The sequence below is a fragment of the Chrysoperla carnea genome, chromosome 4 (assembly GCF_905475395.1).
Source record: "Chrysoperla carnea chromosome 4, inChrCarn1.1, whole genome shotgun sequence".
NCBI lineage: Eukaryota > Metazoa > Arthropoda > Insecta > Neuroptera > Chrysopidae > Chrysoperla > Chrysoperla carnea.
Genome location: NC_058340.1, coordinates 33,354,574 through 33,374,704, shown reverse-complemented (window position 1 = coordinate 33,374,704; position 20,131 = coordinate 33,354,574). Strand labels below are relative to the sequence as shown.

The window sequence follows — 20,131 nt, the reverse complement described above, 5'->3', positions numbered from 1 at the left end:
GATAAGATGCAACCCTGCAATCATGGTGGTTTGAATCTTGCATCATTTTCAAATCTTAACTATGTATTATTAAGGAGACTGTAATGTAAGGTAGCTAAAAAAATATTTTGAAACACAAAAATTTAATTTTAAATCATACAATTTTTATTTTTATTACCTTAGTTAAACTCATAGATATTTAAATACTTTTGTATAACTGAAATTTATAGTTCTTACCAAAAATATTTAAACAAGATTTGTCTTTAAAAAAGAAATTAATACTATAGGCCACACAAAATTTCAGCCTAGTCTTCGTTTTTGAGTTAGCAAACTCACAGTCGTACAATTAAAATTTTAACTCGATATTAATGTAGATAATGTCTCTACATTCCATAGTTGTTGTATCGCTATGGGCATAATGTTAGAAAATTCTAAAGTTTTTATTTTTTACTTATTAAGAATATAATAATACAGTAATTACTATGAAAATTTGAAGACGATTGATCGTCTCTAACTCGAGAGAGGTTTTCTCTTAGAAGAGGTTTTTAATTCAAGAAAAAAGCTAAATTTAAGATATTTTATTAAAACTAACTGAACATTGATGCATTTGTTCTGAGTTTAGGAAAAAAAACTGACCGTTTCATTATTGAGATATAATAATTTTATTGTTGAACAGAAACGACTTAAAGTATTGGTGATTGAAGAAAGATGTCTGTATTAACAAAATTGTAAACAATATTGGAATACAATATAATGTATCTATAAATAGTTGCTTGGTATAGTAAAGTTAAATTTAACACATTTTTTTTACTACAAATATGTATTTGATTTATATGCATATTTACCGTGCATATAAACCAAAACTTTTTTATATTAGGGAGACAAACACTGAAACACCATAATAAGAGAGGCGACTCGAGTTATATCAAAAAAATAATTTTCAGGTTTTATGCACATAGGAGCATTCTTCGACATATTTATCATTATCTATTGTATTTATTTTCCTAAGGAATTTAGTTTATAAATTCTTGAGTCTCCTTAACAAATCACAAAACTTTTTTACCTACTGTACAACTGGATTCTGTTATGTGTGTGATGTTTGGTTTTTTGAAGTCAGTGAGTGTTGTTGAACGCACAAGTGAATCTTCGAAACATTAAATTAAATGTGATTTGCCGGGCTTTTTATATAAATTTTATACATTTCCCGGCTCCGGAATGTGTGCCTTTTTAACAGAAAGGTATGTAATTATTTAATATCAAATATTCGATAATATTTTAAGTAAACATTTTCAAAAATATAACTTGAAACTTTTCTTCAATCGTTCACCTGTAACTTGGCACTTGTTGCATGCATGTATTGGAGACTGTACGAATCGTGGGATATTATTAACGGTTTTTTTTCTTATATTTATTATTAAGAATTGTATTTATTTTTCTTTTTAAGGGTAAATTTTTTCTTCCAAGGGATGTAATTTTTAATTTATTTTCACAATAAAAATTGTGAGTACAAAAATTATATACTTGTATGAGGGTTTGAGTGTGTTAGTAAATTTGCCTTAGATCACTTGCAAGATTAAAAAAAAAGGTTATACTAATTATATTTTTGTTTTAAAGTAAAATGTTTAAAAAATATTTGTATTTCATGGTTTTAGAATGTCTTCACTACCAGAATTACCAGACGAATTTATCGGAGACGTTTTGAAAGATGTGTAAGTATCAATTAATTTACAAAAATTTTGAGTTTTGAGAATATGTATTTTTATTTCAAGGTTTTTAATAAAATTAAAAAAAAAAAAAAAATGCTTGAAAACTTCAAGAAATGTAAGGGAGTGGAGGAAGAAATAGGGGTTTTTAGGGATTGGAACAGTTATGTATACACGCCATGTTGTTTAAGAAAGGCGAGCGAATAGCCTCTGATGAGGTGAATGCACCATGGAAGATTTTTTTTTTTCTAGTTTTTGTAAATCTTGATGTAAACTTGGATACAAAAATATAAATTTAATGCTTTCTACAAGTTAAATATTTTATAAAGCGTTTAGAAAACTTTTTAGTTGCATAATATATTGGAGCTAAAAGCAATTTAAAAAATGTTTGTCCATTTCTTTATATTTTCTTCAGCTCGAGGCATGTTTCATAATTATATAATTTGTATACTTCCTCAAAAAAGTTGCCTTTAATGGGGTGACCAGAATATCTGGTTATCAGAACAAAAAAAAATTTCTCCCAAATATACAGGTCCAGTTTAATGTACTGAAATTGAATTCTCAGAACTTTTACTTACTGAAAATATCAAATTTAGAATATCTTAAAAAACTCCTAACACAGCTGACGTTACTAGGATGCTGACTGATCCTAGGAGCTGATGATCGTATGATAAGAATCACTTCGATTATACCAAACATTAAAAAACCGTATTGAAGCCGGTCTATCAGGGAGATTCGGAGCTACTAAACTACATAAACAGGCAAGATGATCTCAATAGTTTCCCATCATTATAGGGATTCTATGCCCTTTAGAATTCTGCCGAGGCAATAGACCAAAGTACTTCTTTGTTAGGACTGAAACCAGGACGGATTGTCCCAAAAATTCAGAAACAAACCTTTTATATTTGATTTCTTAACACGAACAAAAAATGTGAAACTAATAACTTTTTGTTGTTTTAGTTTTATTAGTTAACACTACAAAGGCAGAAATTTTGAGATTCTTGCACTGCGCGATATGATGTCTCGCAGTTCAGGACTTTCAAACTTTCTGCCCATGTGATGTATACTATTTTTCGTTATTTTCGATCGAAAATACGTATTTGCTGCTTCTCTTGGGAGGCCGTAAGTGCCAAATTTATGCTTTGGTACCAATATTTTAATACTTTCTGCCTCCCAACAGAAGCAGTATCTCTGCGTCAAAAAATTTGCACATGTTTTGCCAATTCCTACCATAAAAATGCATTGTCATTCGATTTATATATCCATGCAAAATTTAAGCTCAATTGGTTGAAGATATCTGCTTAAAAATTCAGTTGTAAGATTCCACTCGAACATAAAATAGAAGCTTGTAAAAAGTGGTTCATTACGGACAACACTTTCGATGTGTATAAACAATTGCATATCTTGATGAACATCTGTACGATCTGGTCACCCAAGCCTTAACGCTTACGGGAATTGATGTAAATTTTTTCAACGATTCAATTGATTCATATTTTTTTCTTTTCAGTCGGCATAAAATATTTTGGATACATTTTTGTAAGTAATAGTCTGCAAATTTATTACCACTAAAAGTGCACTAATAGAAATTACACTTAATACTTAAGAACCTTGAATTATTCGTTCATGGAATATCTACTCTTGTAATAAAATCATAATTTGCACTTAATTTCACTTTGACATCTGTAAATATTCCGGAGACGATCGACACTTGTTAAAAGATTCATTTCCTGGTCTACCACTTTGTATAATATTTCAACATTTTCAACCCCTCATCAAAAAGTTTAGTTATCTAATCAAGACTTTATAATAATGCACCTGTTTTTGATAGGGGTTGAATCCTTGAATTCAACCCTTCCAATTTTGAATATTTTTTTCTAACCCTCTTCTATAATTTTTTCATTGTATATAACATTAAAGAACAGCTCTTTTTTAATATTATGAATCTACGACCTTCTGTTCTTCCGGTAATAGAATAAGAAGTAGTTAAAGTGTACTTTTTCTGGTAGGCGAGGATCTTGAGAAGGAGCGTCTCGTAAGAATTGCAATGACCCTCCCCCGTTCTCATTAATGTTTTATATCAAATGATCTCTGATAGAGCATTTGAGGTCGAGTTTTTTTTTGAGCAGGGCAGATTAAGATGTGTTTTTTTTTTTCATTCGATTCCGGAAGTCAGTTATAAAATTTGTGACCCTATTTTGATTCTATACAATCCATGAAAATTTTTTTGGCATCGACAGGATGCATTTTCGTAAGTGCATCTTATAAAAAAATTTATTACCTGGTATATAATTAACCAAATTGGCCAAATTTTGATACCCGGATATTTTTGGGGTCGTTGATCACAAATATGATGCTCAAAAGTTTTCTCGATACATCTGTAGACCAGGACCACCTGGTTGTATACCTCATATCCAAAGTTATAACTATGCGTCAAAATATTTACACAAGAGTTTCCGAGGTCGCTGATCACGCATATGGTGCTTAAATTACTCTTCGGTGTACCTGGAGACCAGAGTACTCTGGTTAAAAAGCTCATCTCTAGAATTTTTCAAAAAATTTTGTCACGAAATGCATCCAAAATCGGTACTCAGAAGTTTTTCGATCACGAAAATGATCAAAAACGTCCGATTACCCATTTTGGATGCATTTACCAAGTAATAAAATTTTTTTTAACGTGAAAAGATGAAGTTACGAAAATTTATCCTAGAGATGCCAAAAAAAATGTTTATAGATTGTATAAAATCGAAATAGGTCACAAATTTTATAATTGACTTCCTGAATCGAATACAAAAAACCGCATCTCGATCTGTCTTGTCCGAAAAAAATCGTTCTCAATGCGTTTTTTATGTTTTATCGTCTCGCCTACTTATGTTATGGCTCATGGTAATAGAATTTTAATTTTTGCAATTCCTTAAAACATCTTAAGATGTTTTCTTTGAACTAGAAAATTTCTTAATTTAATTTATAAATTTTATTTTCTTGGAAATTTATCACATAGTTGCATGTTATTGTGTAAAGAAAATTAAAGTACACATTGTCAAGGACCAGCCGTAATATTGAACAGCTGAAAGTTTGAGACGATGTTGTCAAGATCCTGAAAAAGAAATTTTCGATTATGAAAATATTCGTGAAGGATAACGTTCTTAGGCACGATCTTGACAACAGCATCTCAAATTTCCAACCGTTCTGTCAAATACTACGCCTGTTCCTAGATCTAACAAAAGTAAAAAAAAAAGTAGTTTTCTTCACTATTTAGTTATTGCTTTAGTTTTTATTTTTGTTGTTTTTTTGTGGAAGTTGAAAAAATGGTTTTTATTTCAATTTTACAGATTTTATGTATTTTTTTCTTACAGAAGCAACGACCTTACAAATTTCGGTGAACCTTATGAAAACGTACGTAAAACTCTTTAATTTATAATTTTATATTAAAAAATGTATTTGAATTATATAATAGTTCAGTTTCATGATGATTTTTGGGTTCTATATTGTTCGGCCAGGCTAAGAGTAACGAATTTGGTCCTGATCGAATAACGAGTTACTAGGTTTTGGTTTCATAGTACGCATAAGAGTTTTGACCATAAATACAATTTTCAATAAAAGGTCTGAACATTCCTAAAGGCATGACATCATTTTGAAATCAAAGTATCCTATCAACTAACTGTGCGAAAAAATATAAGCCTAAGTTTCGGGAAAATTTTGTTGGCTCCGATTTGGATAAAAATCATTTTTTACAATGCTGTATAACTCAAAAAATAAAAAAATTGAGTCCATTTGACGATTATACGAATAGTTTCTGAGATCTCGTCCAAAATTCTGTACGAATGGCAACATTTTACGAAGAAATTTTCTTCGATATCTCAGAAACTTTTCGTTTAATTACTAAATTGAACCAGAATTTCGAACCGAAGGTCCAGTATCAATAGGCAACGAAACAGAGAGATTGATAAGTATATTATTCATTTAGTTCCCTCCGATAAATTTTCAGACTAGAAGCACGAAAAATATCATGATTGTTGTAACGTTGCATCTTCTCTCGTCTTTACGTACATTTTTTTTAATTCCAATAAAAATTGTCCGGAAGAAATGAGATTTTCCCGTCATAAAAAGTAGATTTTGATGGCACTTTCAGATAAAGATATTGATTATCTGAAGAATTTTGTATCTAAAATAAAATTGATGTTTTCTGAAGATAAAATTTGAAATGATTCGGGTAAACAAAGTGTAATAATTGGACACGGGATCAAATGCAAAATTCCAGAAATTTAAAATTATGAATTAATTAATGAAAAAAATATAATTTTTTTGAAAAATGTGATTGTATAATTCTATCAAACCAAAGTGGCACTAAGCAAGAGAGAGTGTAGATATGAGGACACATACATATATGTCTTTTCGCAGTGCCACTTTGGTTTGATAGAACTCGATCTCTGTCCATTGAATGTTGTGATATAAATCTTGTAAATATGGATACTTATTGTATAAATTGTGTCCTTTTTATTTTTGATGTAAAAAAACAAATACTTACTTCCGCATGCAATATCAAGTGAAGTTTTTGTCTTGATTAAACTAACAAAATATGGGAGAAAAATTTCCAAAAAATCCAAAGAGTTATCAAAATTTTATTTCACCATATTTTTCTGAGAATTATAGCAAAAATTATCTGTATCATAGAAGATGATTCAAAAAATTGTTTAATTAATTGAGTTATAGAGAACCTTATCCCTACCAGAATTAATGTAATTAAAACGTCTGATTTGCTATAACTGGGCTTGTAAAAAAAACACCGAAATATCTATTTACACAAATAAGTCGGTGTATATTTTGACTGATCGGTATATATCTTTCTTTACAATCCCTTTTATGTCAAAATATAACCACTACCCACAAAATTCAACCAATTAAAATGCTTGGTTGTAAAATGTTTAGTCATTAAGTCTGTCATGAATCAACATGTTTAAACTTGTTCATATCTAAAGTAGAGTTGCATCATCAAGGGTTCCTAAAAATTATAAACTAATCCTTTCCTTTGAATTACTTGCACGTTATTATATTGTTATCATTTGATACTTCGTCTTTCAATTTTGTCGTAATTTTTTAAAAGTTCAATGAATACATAATATAATTTTTCATTATAATGTACGAAATTAACACCTGTAAAAAAGAAAATTTCGCAATTTATTATCTCGCCCCTAAATTGAGAAAAATAATTCCATTTTGGGCTACTCGATCCATGATGTTTAGTAACTAAATGTGAAGTTATTACGAACTGTTGAATTTCAATACTTCCATAATAATTATTAAACACATGGAAGTAAACATAATAAATCCTTATTTTTTTATATCATAAAAACACAAACAAGAAGAAGGGGAAACAACATATTTTTATTGGTATGAAAAATAAAATAATTTTTGTTGTTTTGTTCAAACTAATTTTATTTCAACTTTAAAACTTGTACTTTCATGTTCTGAAACAAAATTGATCATTTTGAATTTTAATTCAAATACATTTAAACAAATATAAAAATACAAACAAGATTTTGCCAAATTATTAATATGAATTCGGTATTAACAATTAATAAATTTATGATTAAGATGGAAAACTTCAGTTATGGAGACACTAAAGATTTTTTACATGATGGAATGCCACCAATATCTGATTTAAGTCGACCATCAACTGTGGCTCCTGATGTTAGTGGCGAAAGTAACAATTCATATCCATCATTTAATAATAATCATCCACAATTTATTCAACCTTCGATGGGTATGATTCCATCTAATGAAGAATTTCCTGGACCATATAATTTTGATATTATATTGTTGAATACATCCACGAAATATAATTGGGTGGTAAGTAGTTTCTATCTTGGGTTCATTTAAGTTCATTTTTTGTTTTTCATTATTAAAATATCCTTGTAGTCAAGAAAATGTTATAATTTGTAAACAACCACGATACATAAATAAATAGGGATGTTTTTGCGCATATTTATGGTTTAGAGGTTTAGACAGGAGATAACATGCATCGTAAATAATATTTATCCAGAAAATGTATAATTCGGAATTCATTTAAAATATTTAGGAGACAAAAATGTATAAAATTCTAATTTGAAGTTTCGATTATGTTTTTATGGTTTTTTCAACGCGGCGTTAATGTGCTCTAGTTCATTTGATGTAAACGAGTTTTGGTATTTTTAACCCCCGAACTAAAAACAAGGGGTGTTTAAGTTGACCGCTATGTGTGTGTCTGTCTGTGGTATCGTAGCGCCTAAACGGATGAACCGATTTTAATTTTTTTGATTCCATTTGAAAGGTGATTTAACGGAGAGTGTTCTTAGTTATGTTTCAAGTGGAGCTTAGGGTTCCGTACGAAAAAACTAAAAAATTGGCGATGATCTTCAAAATCGATTCAGTTTGGAAAGGCATGACATATAATTTTAACATATAAATAATTACTATGGAAATGAATGGTCAAATAAACCTGGCTCAATTCATTCTTGACTATCACTTTGATATTGATTTAAGAAGGAATGTCAAAAGTGTGTGTGGAAAGCCACACAATAGTCGTTAATTTCGACAATGCCATATTTTCAGCAACATTAGATTTGTTTCCCTTCAATCACTTGTATCTCAAAAACGGCGAGTTTTAGGACAAAATGTCACAAGAAAAATGTTTAAAATAGAAATAGCCCAAAATATAATGAGAAATCAAATTTCATGATTTTTCAGCAGATTTAGCTTGGACGAACTTGGACGAAAACGCGCACGCGCGTATGGTAAAAGTACAAAAGTAATCAATATGATTTTGTTCTAAACACTCATACGAACTGAGCCGCGTTCCATAAAAAAAATCATAATGAGGAGAAATGGACCCTAATGATTTAAAAAATTACGCTGGATAAGATAATTGATATTATATTAAATATAAATTTTATTTGCAGTATTCAAAACATTTGAATAAGGTTTTCATTAACATGGGGCACCCATTACCGGTAGAATTTCGATGGATGCCAGCTTTGCCTGATCTTTATATTCGTGCAACACCATTATTTTCCTTACCTCAACATAGTCAAGATCATGTGGTTCGCTGTTTGAACCATTCTAGCAGAACTGATAATTCGAATAAAGGTATATATTTTTGCAGTTTTTTTCTATATTTTTAAAACTTATGAAGGTTTGCTTACGATTTGTACAATGTCATGATTTATTTCATGGATTATTGTAGAGCTATATTTACGAAATATAACAAAAAGTGTCGAAATCGAAAAGTAAGCAAAAAATCTTGAATAATTTTATTCTGTATTTGTGAAATATATATCAAGGTATACTAATTCCAGTTTGAAGTTTGTAACGCTTAAAAATATTCAAGATACGAACAAAATTTTTTTGATAGATGTTCAAAAAATCAACTATTTAGTCCATTTTTGGTTGTCCGTTCGTGATCACAATAACTCAAAAACGAAAAGAGATATCAAGCTGAAATTTTTATAGCATCAGAACGTAAAAAGTGAGTTTTAGTTCGTAAATGCGAAACATAGGTCAATTTTTGTAAACCGTTAGAGATAGAACAAAAGTTTAAATCTAAAAAATGTTGTTTATTCGTTTAACTGTCTACACGCGAGAACGCAAATTACGGGAAAACTTTGGTATCCATTTTCTCCAAAACTATAAAAGATAGGGAGTTGAAAAATTGCAGGTAGCTTCAACTAGTGGTCTTGTGAAACATTCTCTAAAAATGAAATAAAGATTCTAGAAAATATTTGTGAAAATTTTCGAAAATCAAAATAAATAATTGTGTTGGTTTTTTAAACTTTTTTTATTTATAAAAATAATGCAAGCACTGACATTCAACACTTTCTCTATACATGGTATTTCAACAATTAACTCCGTCAATTGTTTTTTTCATCTCTCTTATTGTTAATTTTTTCATATCTCTTTAATTTTGCTTGAAAAGGAGTAGTACAATTTACAATTTTTTCGATTTCAGATGTTCCAGAACATGTATTTCCTCATGTTATTCGTTGTAATCTTCCTTCAACAAGTTATTGTCGCGATGTGGATGGCCGATACAGTATTATTACACCATTAGGACAACCTCAACCTGGTACCGATAGTGTTCGTTTAATGTACAAATTTATGTGTAAAAATTCCTGTACATCTGGAATGAATCGGCGACCGCTAGAAATCGTTTACACGCTTGAAAGCTCCAGGTAATTAAACCGTTCGTAAGTGGCTATCGATTTGAAATCCTGGAAATCACATTCTTCAATTTCACATTCTCATGCATTGCCATCCACTTCTGAGCTATGGGCTAAATTTCGGGTCTCTAGTTTATCGAGAAGTTGAAAAACAATTACAAAATTCCACCCGGACATAGAAAAAGCGAGTAAATAAAAACATGTTAACATGTTAACAAAAATAATTTCTTTTATTTTTTAGTGGCGAAATTTTAGGAAGACGTAAACATGAAGTACGAATTTGTAGTTGCCCAAAACGTGATAAAGATAAAGAAGAAGATGAAGTAAAGGGTGTAACAAAAAAAAGAAAACTACCTCAACCACATTTATCCTCGTATGGAAAAAAATTATCTGCAAAAGAAGATGTAGATTTGACAACGTTTACATTGCCATCAATGAAAATTGTCGGGAAAGAAGCAGCGAAATCTGTAATAAAATTTGCACATGACTTAATGGCTGGCAACGCGCTACGACAAAATGCCTTTGAAATATACAAACCGTACCTGGATGAGTTGGATAAGAAATTGCGTAAGTAGAAATTGAACTTTATTTTTCAACCCTCTCGACAGTTACAAATTTCCTAGTCCCGACCTTTTTTCGTACCAGGGACCAGTATAGCGATTTTATTTCGAGTATCGTGGCATATATCTGTTATTCGAATAAATGTGTCTGAACTCGGAAGTTCAAAATAATTTTCAATAAGAAAACAGAGGGTACCGCAAATGGTTCACTAGCACGTAGATCAAGGGGTCCTCGATGCCTTTCCTGAGAACAACCTGTATCCCGAAGGCGAGACGTCTTCGGATAAGGGATGCCATTTTAATCAGATGATGCTATATGATTCTGTCCAGGTCACACGCCACACAGGAATACCACAGGTTCTCCGCTGAAATTTCTCCCGGGATTGTCAAGAATCTCATCACTTGTCCTGTCAAGAGTCCCAACACCATTCGGAATTACGAAACATTTAGCTATGAGAATGACAGGCTCAGGTGAAAGGGATGGACTTACAATAAAAATAATCCCATTTCATCTCAAAACGAAATGGGAAGAAATTGAACTTGATTCTTTCAGTTTATTGTTATGTCACTTTTTTTTTTACTAAGTAATGCCTAACAACTAAATTTTAAGACACTTGGTATAACGCTGGATTGTTTAAAAAAATAAAAACTGATTTGTTTTTTTTCCTTTTTGTTTCAGGAAATTTTGAACAAGGCCGTAATTAAGATTTCGCTTTTTTGCTTGTTAAGAATTTAATTTTTTTACGAATTAAGAGTTAAAAATTATGTAAACATTTTTTAAAAGAATTGACAATTATTTCATTTTTTTATCTTTGTTTATTTATACAGTCCATGGGTGTTTCTAGATCGCAATAATTAGGGTAATTTTGTAAATGAGCGTAAATTTATCGTTTGCTACAAATAAAAACTGATAGATTAAGATGAGAATTACGATGGTAATCGTATGGAGCTCGAGAAGAGCTATTACAGGAAACTGCCACGCGGCTCTTGTTAATGACAATAGCCGTCAACTATTGTGGGAATTCAAATCTGCAAACTCCTAAATTCATCCATTAGTGCGCATGACATTTGGCATGTTTGTCGCTATGACTAAGGCCGTGTTCCGATATGTACTGGGACTACTGTACAGTAGACGTCAATTCAGTATACTGTGAAGCCGTTCCTTTATAGCCAGTTATACTGGTTACTATTTAAAACGGAACGCACTCCAGTATACTGTCAGCATCGTTTTTTGACGCGCTTTTCAAATGAGCGTATTAAAGTTTAAAGATTGAAAAATTTTATAAATAATAATGTTTAAGTTTTAGAGCATAAGTTATCCATGCATACTTTCTGAATCGAATATTAAAAAATGTACGAAAAAATTGTAAATTTTATTGTCAATCTGTCTTCATGTAAAATAACTTTATGAAAAAGCGTATAAAGCTAATTTATTGAAAAAACTAATGAGAAGTAATGAAATTATTGTAATTTTTGAACATGTTTATGTAGTTCTATTTTTACTGAGAATTTATTTTGATAAATCTTCTACAAATATCTACTGTAATTCTTAAAATAAATCTTTGAGAATAAAAAAAAATATATACCTTTTTTTTTTATTTAAAATATTTTGGCAAAGGCCATTAAGCCATTTACAAAATATATAAATTTAATTATTAAAAAAATAAATAAACATTCAATACAGTTATAATAATAAAATAAATAAAAAAAAACTTCTGAAAATATTACAAAATTATTAAAAGAAAAAAAAAAACTCTTTAATAAACTCTTATATATAGATATTAAACTCTTTTTCCAAACAAAAATATGTTTAAGAGTCAACGGTTTAGAATTCAATTGGCTTTGACTGATCACGTGATCGAAGTACTGGCGAGTACCTTACCTCAAAAACGCCAATGCTATCAGTAAAAATATTTGGTTATTTATACTGTCATATATTCCCCTAGGGTACTGTAGCAGTATACTGACGTTTATAACGGAACGGATTTTTCTACAGTAATAGTACTGGGCAGTGCTTCCAGTGTATATCGGAACATACCCTAAGATGGATATTAATTTGCTTTTACCCATTTATTTCGCCCCCTTTTTTCGAATTAAAATAAAAAGATGAGTACAATTTGAATTTTTAATTATCAATACTACGTATTTTTCCAAGATGGTAATGTCAATGGAAAATAGTTGATATTCCTTCATTTTTAAAATTTATAATTACAAACTTTTTGCCATCTAGAAGATTCTAGTGAATGTATTTTTTTATAATTATCAGAATATTGATATCGTTTATATACATTTATATTCCATAGTATGATGTTTTTTTATACTAGAATTTATTTTAAGTTCTATACATTGCATGGTTACACAAAACAATGATGTGCATTGTTTTAGAATTTCATAATTTTTATTTGTTCCATTTTTTCATTTTTTTAATAAATACAATTTTTATACAATTTTTTTTTTTATTATTTAAACGTTAAAGCCAACTTATAAGAATACAACTGTTTTCCAGGCGTGGATCGAGCCCTCAAAAAAAGTTGCGGTCACAGCCACCCGAAAATCAGCAGAGTAGGGGTATGAACTCGGTCATGATCGATAAAGTGCATTCCTTCCTGCAAAGGAGATATATGACGCCCTGACCAAGATGTTGTTCAGTATTTAGTTTCCCGTTGGCCAAAATTAATTTTTTTTTTTTTATTCTGATGACGTCTTAAAGTTTAAAAATTCGATTTTTGATAACAGGCAAATTTGATCCGATCTTATTGAAATTTTTTTAAACCCACTAATTTTAGATCATTCTTTTCAGCTGTGATGTCAGTTTTTCTCTAGCTATCACTTATTTGCTTAATTTCGGGACCAGGGCACCACATTCTTGAAACCTATTAGACCTAGGTTAATTTTGATCACAAATTTGAAAAGTATGATTCAAATTTAGTAGCATTACATACTTGGTTTATCAAAATTGGATAAAATTCTTATATGGCCCCTGTCATATTAAATACTACGATTTTCTCTGTTTGTTATTTGTAAAATTTTCGTTCCTCTTCCTTTCAAAGCAATTTAAAAGTAGTAATTTGGTCAGGGAATTTTTGAATTATTCAACTGGGAAACCTAGAAAAGTTAGGGAATTCGGAAAAACAGTGGCCACCATTATTGTGCTTAATTAAGGATTTTTTCCAACGAAATAATTTATTACAAATACTACATGAGTACGGTTTTTCTCCGGTATGAACTCTTTGATGATTAACTAGATCACAATTCATTAAAAACTTCTTATCACACAGCGTACATGAAAATCGTTTTTCTCCGGTATGAATTGTTTTATGCCTAATTAAATTCCATTCTTGCGTGAAAGGTCTCCCACATACATCACATGAAAATAGTTTTCCCCCCGTATGAATTTGTTGATGAACACGCAAGTTATTTTGTTGGGTAAACGATCGATTACAAATATCACACGAAAATGGTTTTTCACCAGTATGAACTCGTCTATGTCGAATTAATTTACTGTGATCTAAAAAATTTTTACCACAAAAATCACATGATATATGAAGTTTTTTATGTACAACAAAATTGTGTCGTGATGCAAATATTTCATGACAAATATTACATGAAAAAGTTTTACCCGGTTTTCCATCGACATGAATTTGTTGATGTTTATTTAATTCATTTTTTCGTGTAAATGTTTTGTCACAAACATTACATGAAAACGGTTTTTCACGATTATGTATTCGTTTATGATTGATTAAACTATCTTTTCGACTAAATGTTTTATCACAAACATCACATGAAAATCGTTTTTGACCATTATGAATTTGTCTATGTACCCGTAAATTACTTTGTTGAGTAAATGTTTTGTTGCAAACATCACATGAATATGGCCTTTCTCCAGAATGTAATTTTTTATGCACGTTTAAACTGCCTTGTCGATTAAATTTTCCACCACAAATATCACATGAAAAAGGTTTTTCACCAGTATGAAGTCTTTTATGGTGAATTAATTCTTTTATTCCTCTATATTTTTTAAAACATATATCACATGGAAAACGTTTTTTCTGTTTATTATTATTACTTTTCTGTGATAATGTGTCATCAGACTCAGATTCTTCAGCACTTTCATCTATTATCTCTGTACGTGTCTGAATATTATCCATATCTTCGTTTTTAATCACTAATTCTGTATGTGTCTGAATTTCATCCACATCTTCATTTTTAATAATTATTTCCTCATGTGTCTGAATTTTTTCAATATCTTCATTTTTTATTGTTGAATTTGAGCTTGTCTGAATTCCATCTATATTATCCTCTTCAATTTTTATTTTGGTGCGTGCATAAATTCCATTCATACCTTCATCTTTAATCACTAAGCTTGTGTGTGTCTGAATTTCATCTCGATCTATAATTATTAAATTTGAATGTGTTTGAATTTCATCAATTTTACTTTTAATAGTTAAATTTGAATGTGTTTGAATTTCATCCCTATCTTTAATCATTAAATCCGAATGTGATTGAATTTCTTCTTTAATTATTAAATCTGAATGTGTTTGAATTTCATCGATATTTTCACATTTAATAGTTAAATTTGAAGGTGTCTGAATTTCATCCATATCTTTAATCATTAAATCTGAATGTGATTGAATTTCTTCTTTAATTATTAAATTTGAATATGTTTGAATTTCATGAATATTTTCATCTTTAATTTTTAATTCTGTATGTTTCTGAATTTGTTCAGCATCTTTACATTTAAATATTAATTCATAATGTTGATTTTCAATATTAATATTTTCAAATTTGATTGAAAAAGGATTCTTTTCATCGATATATGAATAATTTGACATTTTTGTTTAATTATTTCCTTTTAAATTTTATTATTTTACAAATATCCCTTCAATAAATTTTTTATTAGGTTAGTTATGTCAGCAGTCAGCTGTTTTCTTTTAATTTTGACAGGTAAACATTTTACAGGGTGTATGAAAACAGTAAAATTACTTTTAGCTAGAGAGATGTACATATTTACTGATTTACTGATGGTCATGGTAACCGTCTGCTGAGCCTGAAGGTTTCTCGAATTTCTGTGTGTCATACCCCCCCCCCCCCAGGGGGAGATTTTAAAAACTGTCACTAAGTTATGATTCTTGAAACTGTCTGCTTGTTTGATAATTCATTAGATGTGATTCTGAGCAGTCATCCTGCAAAGTTTAAGCTCAGCAAGTCGTCCCATTCCCGAATAATGCCAAAAAAACCGAAAATGTCGTTATGCGGTAAAAAATTTGAAGTTATGGGTCTGTGTAAAACTTGTTTGGTTGTGTTGAGGATGTCAAGAGAGTCAGGAAAATATGTCTGGCAGAAAAGCAAGTGGTCAGGGATTTTTTTGGCAGCACTTTGAAAAACATGAATTATTCCCTGGGAGGGGGGGGGGAATATGACACATAGAAATTCGAGGAACCTTATAGGGCGACTTGGAACATTACCTGCTATCATATTTAAGGCTCAAAAGACGGCTACCATGACCATCAGTAAATCATATGTACATCTCTCTAACTATTTTGATCAAAGCAAAGTCATATAAAATTTATTAATTAATTTATTAATTCTAAACATCATTTTCAAAAAAACACTGTCGATTATCAATTTGAAGGGAGTGTTTTTGAAATTTCGATGCAAACTTTTTAAGCTTTTTACGCACAGTGGCGGATTAGTCGAGTAGCAAATCCTGCAAGGTCCCACGCAATCATTCACTGACGGATAATTTTATATAAAATTTTTAGCTTTTTTATTTGGACATAAAAAATAATTTTGAGCAAAGGGGCCCTAGGTATATGAGTACAGCAAAAAAAAACACGCACACACACAACAATAATTTTTTTTCAGCCCTGCCTTAAATAATTGGTAGCAGGGAGCATATTGTATATGGAGGGAACAGCTAAATGAACCGCAGAAAAATGCTAAATGGATTTAAATGAAAGTGTACAATAATATAGCTCATATATTTGACTTTGAACACATGAACATATAATTTATAAAGATGTATTTAAAAAAAAAATTAAATTTAGTTTATGAAATTTTACTACCCCGTCTATGAGCATCATTTTTAACCATAAATTAAAAATTTCTGTAAAATATATAATAAATGTCTTTACTTTTAAGACCAGCGAAGCGGGCGGATATTAAGTTAGTATTATTATATTTTATCAATTAATCAAGTTTTTTTAATCAAATTTTTGGTTTCAGACCTTAGATAAACTGCCTGATTTAGCCTGTGAAATATGTAACTGTATACGCTACATAGTTAAATAGAAGGTGGGTGGCGTTTAAATCAAAGAAAATAATATTTTTCTCTAAACTGAGTTATAATTACTTAATTTAACAGATCGACTTTATCTTCAGTTCCCCCGTAAAAAGAATCGAACTTAAAATAGAATTGAATAGGAAATTACCCAGTCACATGCTGATATAGAAAGTTGATAATAAAAAATTATAATAATAATAATAATAAATTGTCATATCTCTTTAAATTTTCAATATTTATTTATACCTTGAGCATTATTTTTTAAATAATAATCTCTTAGCCTAAACATACATTCGTTCTATTTTATGTCTATTTTGCATTTATTAAACAAGATATCGCAATTATTTTAATTGTTGACAATGGAATTTGCTAATTTTTTTCTCCAATTAATCAGAGTCAAACTAAAAATAAATCTAAATCAGTTAGTTGAATATTTTTTACGTTGGTGAATTATTTTGAAGTGCTCACAGACCTTCCTTGGCAGTGAGTTACAGCCATTTTTCTCTTGAGAGCTTTTTTTGGCCTCACGCCGTCAATTTTGAGAAAATAAATTTTATTGTTTAGTTGTTAAACCAAAGCTGTGTATATTTGTTTCGTCAATTCAACGATTTTCGTTGAAATAAAATTGAATTTATGAAATATGAGGCCACAGCTTTAGAAGTCATGGGTTTAATTGGTAACATAAAGAAGAAATCAAATTATAAATGCCAAAAAGTTGTATGCATGTTGACAACAACAGCAAATCTTTCATTTTAATCTTATTATGAAATCGGGTTTTAAGTACCTAAGTATTTTTTTTACTAAAATGGTTATATTTTCATGAATCAGAGGTGAATTTTTTATCTATCGATATCGGAGTATCGCTACTCGCTAGTTATTCTTAGCGAACCCCTTAAAAAACCGATTGGTAGCATTTAATGGTAATGATTTATTATTAAAAGAGTCATCATTTCACTTATTTTCTACAGATATATCTTTTGACTTCAAATACTTTTGTTTAACTCAACCGCCAATTATTCCATTCTAAAAGCTCAAGAAAGTGAAAGAGAAAAGAATGTTTCTTTACAAGCGTTTTGTAAGAGTATTTAGTAATAATATTTGAAAAAAAAAAATTAAAATTCGTTAAATATTTGTTACATTTTAAATTTTTTATACTATCAACGTTTCTTTAATGTATATGTTATTGCCTATATTATTTCAGATTATGTGAATTATAATGAAAGTTATATGTCCTTATTAATATCTTTTTTTTTTATGTTACTTGACTAATGAACCGTAAATCGTAATTAAATTAAAATAGAACAAAATATATATTATTAAATATTATCGGTGCAAAAATAATTTATTATCATAGAAATTGCCGTATTTTTTTTAACAATTTCATTAGATTTCGAAAGTTATGTGTATAATAACATATATTATATACTTTTCAAAACATTTTAAGGGCGGATATATGAATTCATTAATGAATTAATTTTTAGTATTTAATACACAAAATATGAAGCAAGGAATTAACTCCGCTGTATAATTTATAAGAATCCTAACATCCAAATTATTAGAAAACAAGTGAAAACAAAGAATTGACTGAGTTAATTGTTGCAATACCAAGTATAGACTAGTGTTGATGACCCAATCGTTTGGTTTTTTACGTCATGTAAATAAAGAAAGATATCCACTCTTAGATAGCCACACATTCATAAATGATATTCTCATATAATACATACTATAAAATTTGCACATAATTTGCGCCCTCGCGAGTAAACAGTGATGTTTACGAAAATATGTTCCAAACAAAAGTTGTTTATTTTTGTATAAGGCACATTTTTTATATTTAAACTTTTGTTCTTTCTATAACGGTTTACAAGATGGGTCCTACGGAACTAAGAACCAATTGCCCCTTGTGGCTAATTTACGAACTCAACTTTACTTATTACGTCCTTAGCAAGCTATAAAAATTTCACCTTGATATTTGTTTTCGTTTTTAAGTTATCGTGTTGACAAACAGACGGACAGACAACCGAAAACGGACTAATTAGGTGATTTTATGAACACCAGTACCAAAATTTTGTTTGTAGCATCAGTATTTTCAAGCGTTACAAACTTGGGACTAAAATTAATATACTATGATATATTTCAATTAATAAATTTTGCTGAATTGCTGATGTTTAAAATCTTAAATTTTGAAAAAATTGGCCAGATTTCATAAAAATGGCTACATTCTTATGAATTACGTTAGAGGTCAAAAAATCATGAAGCTCACGATTTTTTACATTAAACTATAACATTGAAAATACCTACTTTGTCCATATTTTAATAAAAGCGGATTTCCGATGTTTCGTAAACTTTTAATTTTCCTTCCACAATTTTATTATTTTTTAATTATATTATTGACAAATCAAAAACGAAATAAACAATAACTGTAAAATTCCCATAATTATTTTTAGGTACAATATTCATACGATTCACGATTGAATTTATACATTTAATGTTAATTAAATAAGTATATTGAAAATTAAAAAAAATTTATTGCAAAATTAAACATGTTTTGAATTTTTTTTTGAAAAACAATAATGCATTGAAAGAAAGTTATTCAGAGTCGGCATTTGGTTACGAATAATTTCGTTAACCACTCATGGACATCTATAATAATGGTCTAACACATCGGTGATGAGAAGAAAATGATTGACAAGAAAAATCATACTTTTGATAAATAAATTTAAGCGATTAATACAAACAATTTTATCATATAAAAACTAGAGCAAAAAAATCAAAGTGGTCGTTGTCACGTTATCATGCGTAATATTGTCACTTTTTAAGTGTTAAAAAACATCAGATTTGACCCTTTTGATATGGCTTAATAATATAAGCTATTATTGTCACTATGTTCAAATACATACGCGCTTGTTCATCGCAAAAACAATTTAAAGCAAATTACCATTTGACTAGACCATCTTCAAATAAACTTTTTATGAATTGATCCAAAAATTGTTTTTGAACAAGTTGACAGTAGGGGATAGTCTTCATGTCAAATTGGCCATATTACTCATAAAAATGTAAAACTAGACTTGATATCATGACAAAATTTGAAAGTGAAATTAACATTGATTAAAAATCGAAGAAGTTATAAGCAATCAAAGATGGCATTCAAAGGTTGGCCATCTCTTTTTAACAAAACAAAGTTTTATATGTAATCTCTATGGCGATATCCACGTATGACGTCACTGGTTTGTATCTTCCTCGTTGTTTAATTAGGAATTTTAAACGTTCAATTTTAAAAATCAATTCTTGGTTATGAGTGTCGACCTTATCTCGATTTTAAATTTTTGAATGGAGATATATTTCTTTCCTGTACGATTTCAATGATTTTCTTGTCATCGTCTTTTGGCTATTAGGATCCATGATCTCCAAGTCCTA

General features: G+C 29.5%; 2 protein-coding genes across 3 annotated transcripts; one reads left to right on the top strand and one right to left on the bottom strand.

Annotated features, from left to right (window-relative positions):
• Positions 1-1,083: 1,083 nt before the first annotated feature.
• LOC123298052 (cellular tumor antigen p53) lies at positions 1,084-11,522 on the top strand. Of its 2 annotated transcripts, XM_044879942.1 has the most exons (9): positions 1,101-1,217; positions 1,424-1,564; positions 1,632-1,688; positions 5,036-5,075; positions 7,275-7,529; positions 8,618-8,804; positions 9,664-9,886; positions 10,116-10,441; positions 11,114-11,522. In XM_044879942.1, exons 3-9 carry the CDS (start codon positions 1,633-1,635, stop codon positions 11,137-11,139), a joined length of 1,113 nt encoding a protein of 370 aa, XP_044735877.1. In that variant the 5' UTR covers positions 1,101-1,217; positions 1,424-1,564; position 1,632; the 3' UTR covers positions 11,140-11,522. The 2 variants fall into 2 exon arrangements, with proteins under 2 accessions (XP_044735876.1, XP_044735877.1); XM_044879941.1 differs by lacking the exon at positions 1,424-1,564 and having other exon boundaries at positions 1,084-1,217.
• A 1,837-nt stretch (positions 11,523-13,359) lies between these two features.
• Positions 13,360-15,049, bottom strand: LOC123298392 (zinc finger protein OZF-like). Its single transcript, XM_044880383.1, has one exon. It carries the CDS (start codon positions 15,045-15,047, stop codon positions 13,527-13,529), a length of 1,521 nt encoding a protein of 506 aa, XP_044736318.1. The 5' UTR covers positions 15,048-15,049; the 3' UTR covers positions 13,360-13,526.
• Positions 15,050-20,131: the final 5,082 nt, after the last annotated feature.

Coding starts and splice junctions, on each gene's coding strand:
- LOC123298392 (XM_044880383.1), bottom strand. CDS start 15,047: ATGATTAAAGATATGGATGAAATTCAGACACCTTCAAATTTAACTATT.
- LOC123298052 (XM_044879941.1), top strand. CDS start 1,195: ATGTGTGCCTTTTTAACAGAAAG. Junction 5,076..7,274: donor TCGGTGAACCTTATGAAAAC/GTACGTAAAACT, acceptor TTTATGATTAAG/ATGGAAAACTTCAGTTATGG. Junction 10,442..11,113: donor TGAGTTGGATAAGAAATTGC/GTAAGTAGAAAT, acceptor TTTTTGTTTCAG/GAAATTTTGAACAAGGCCGT.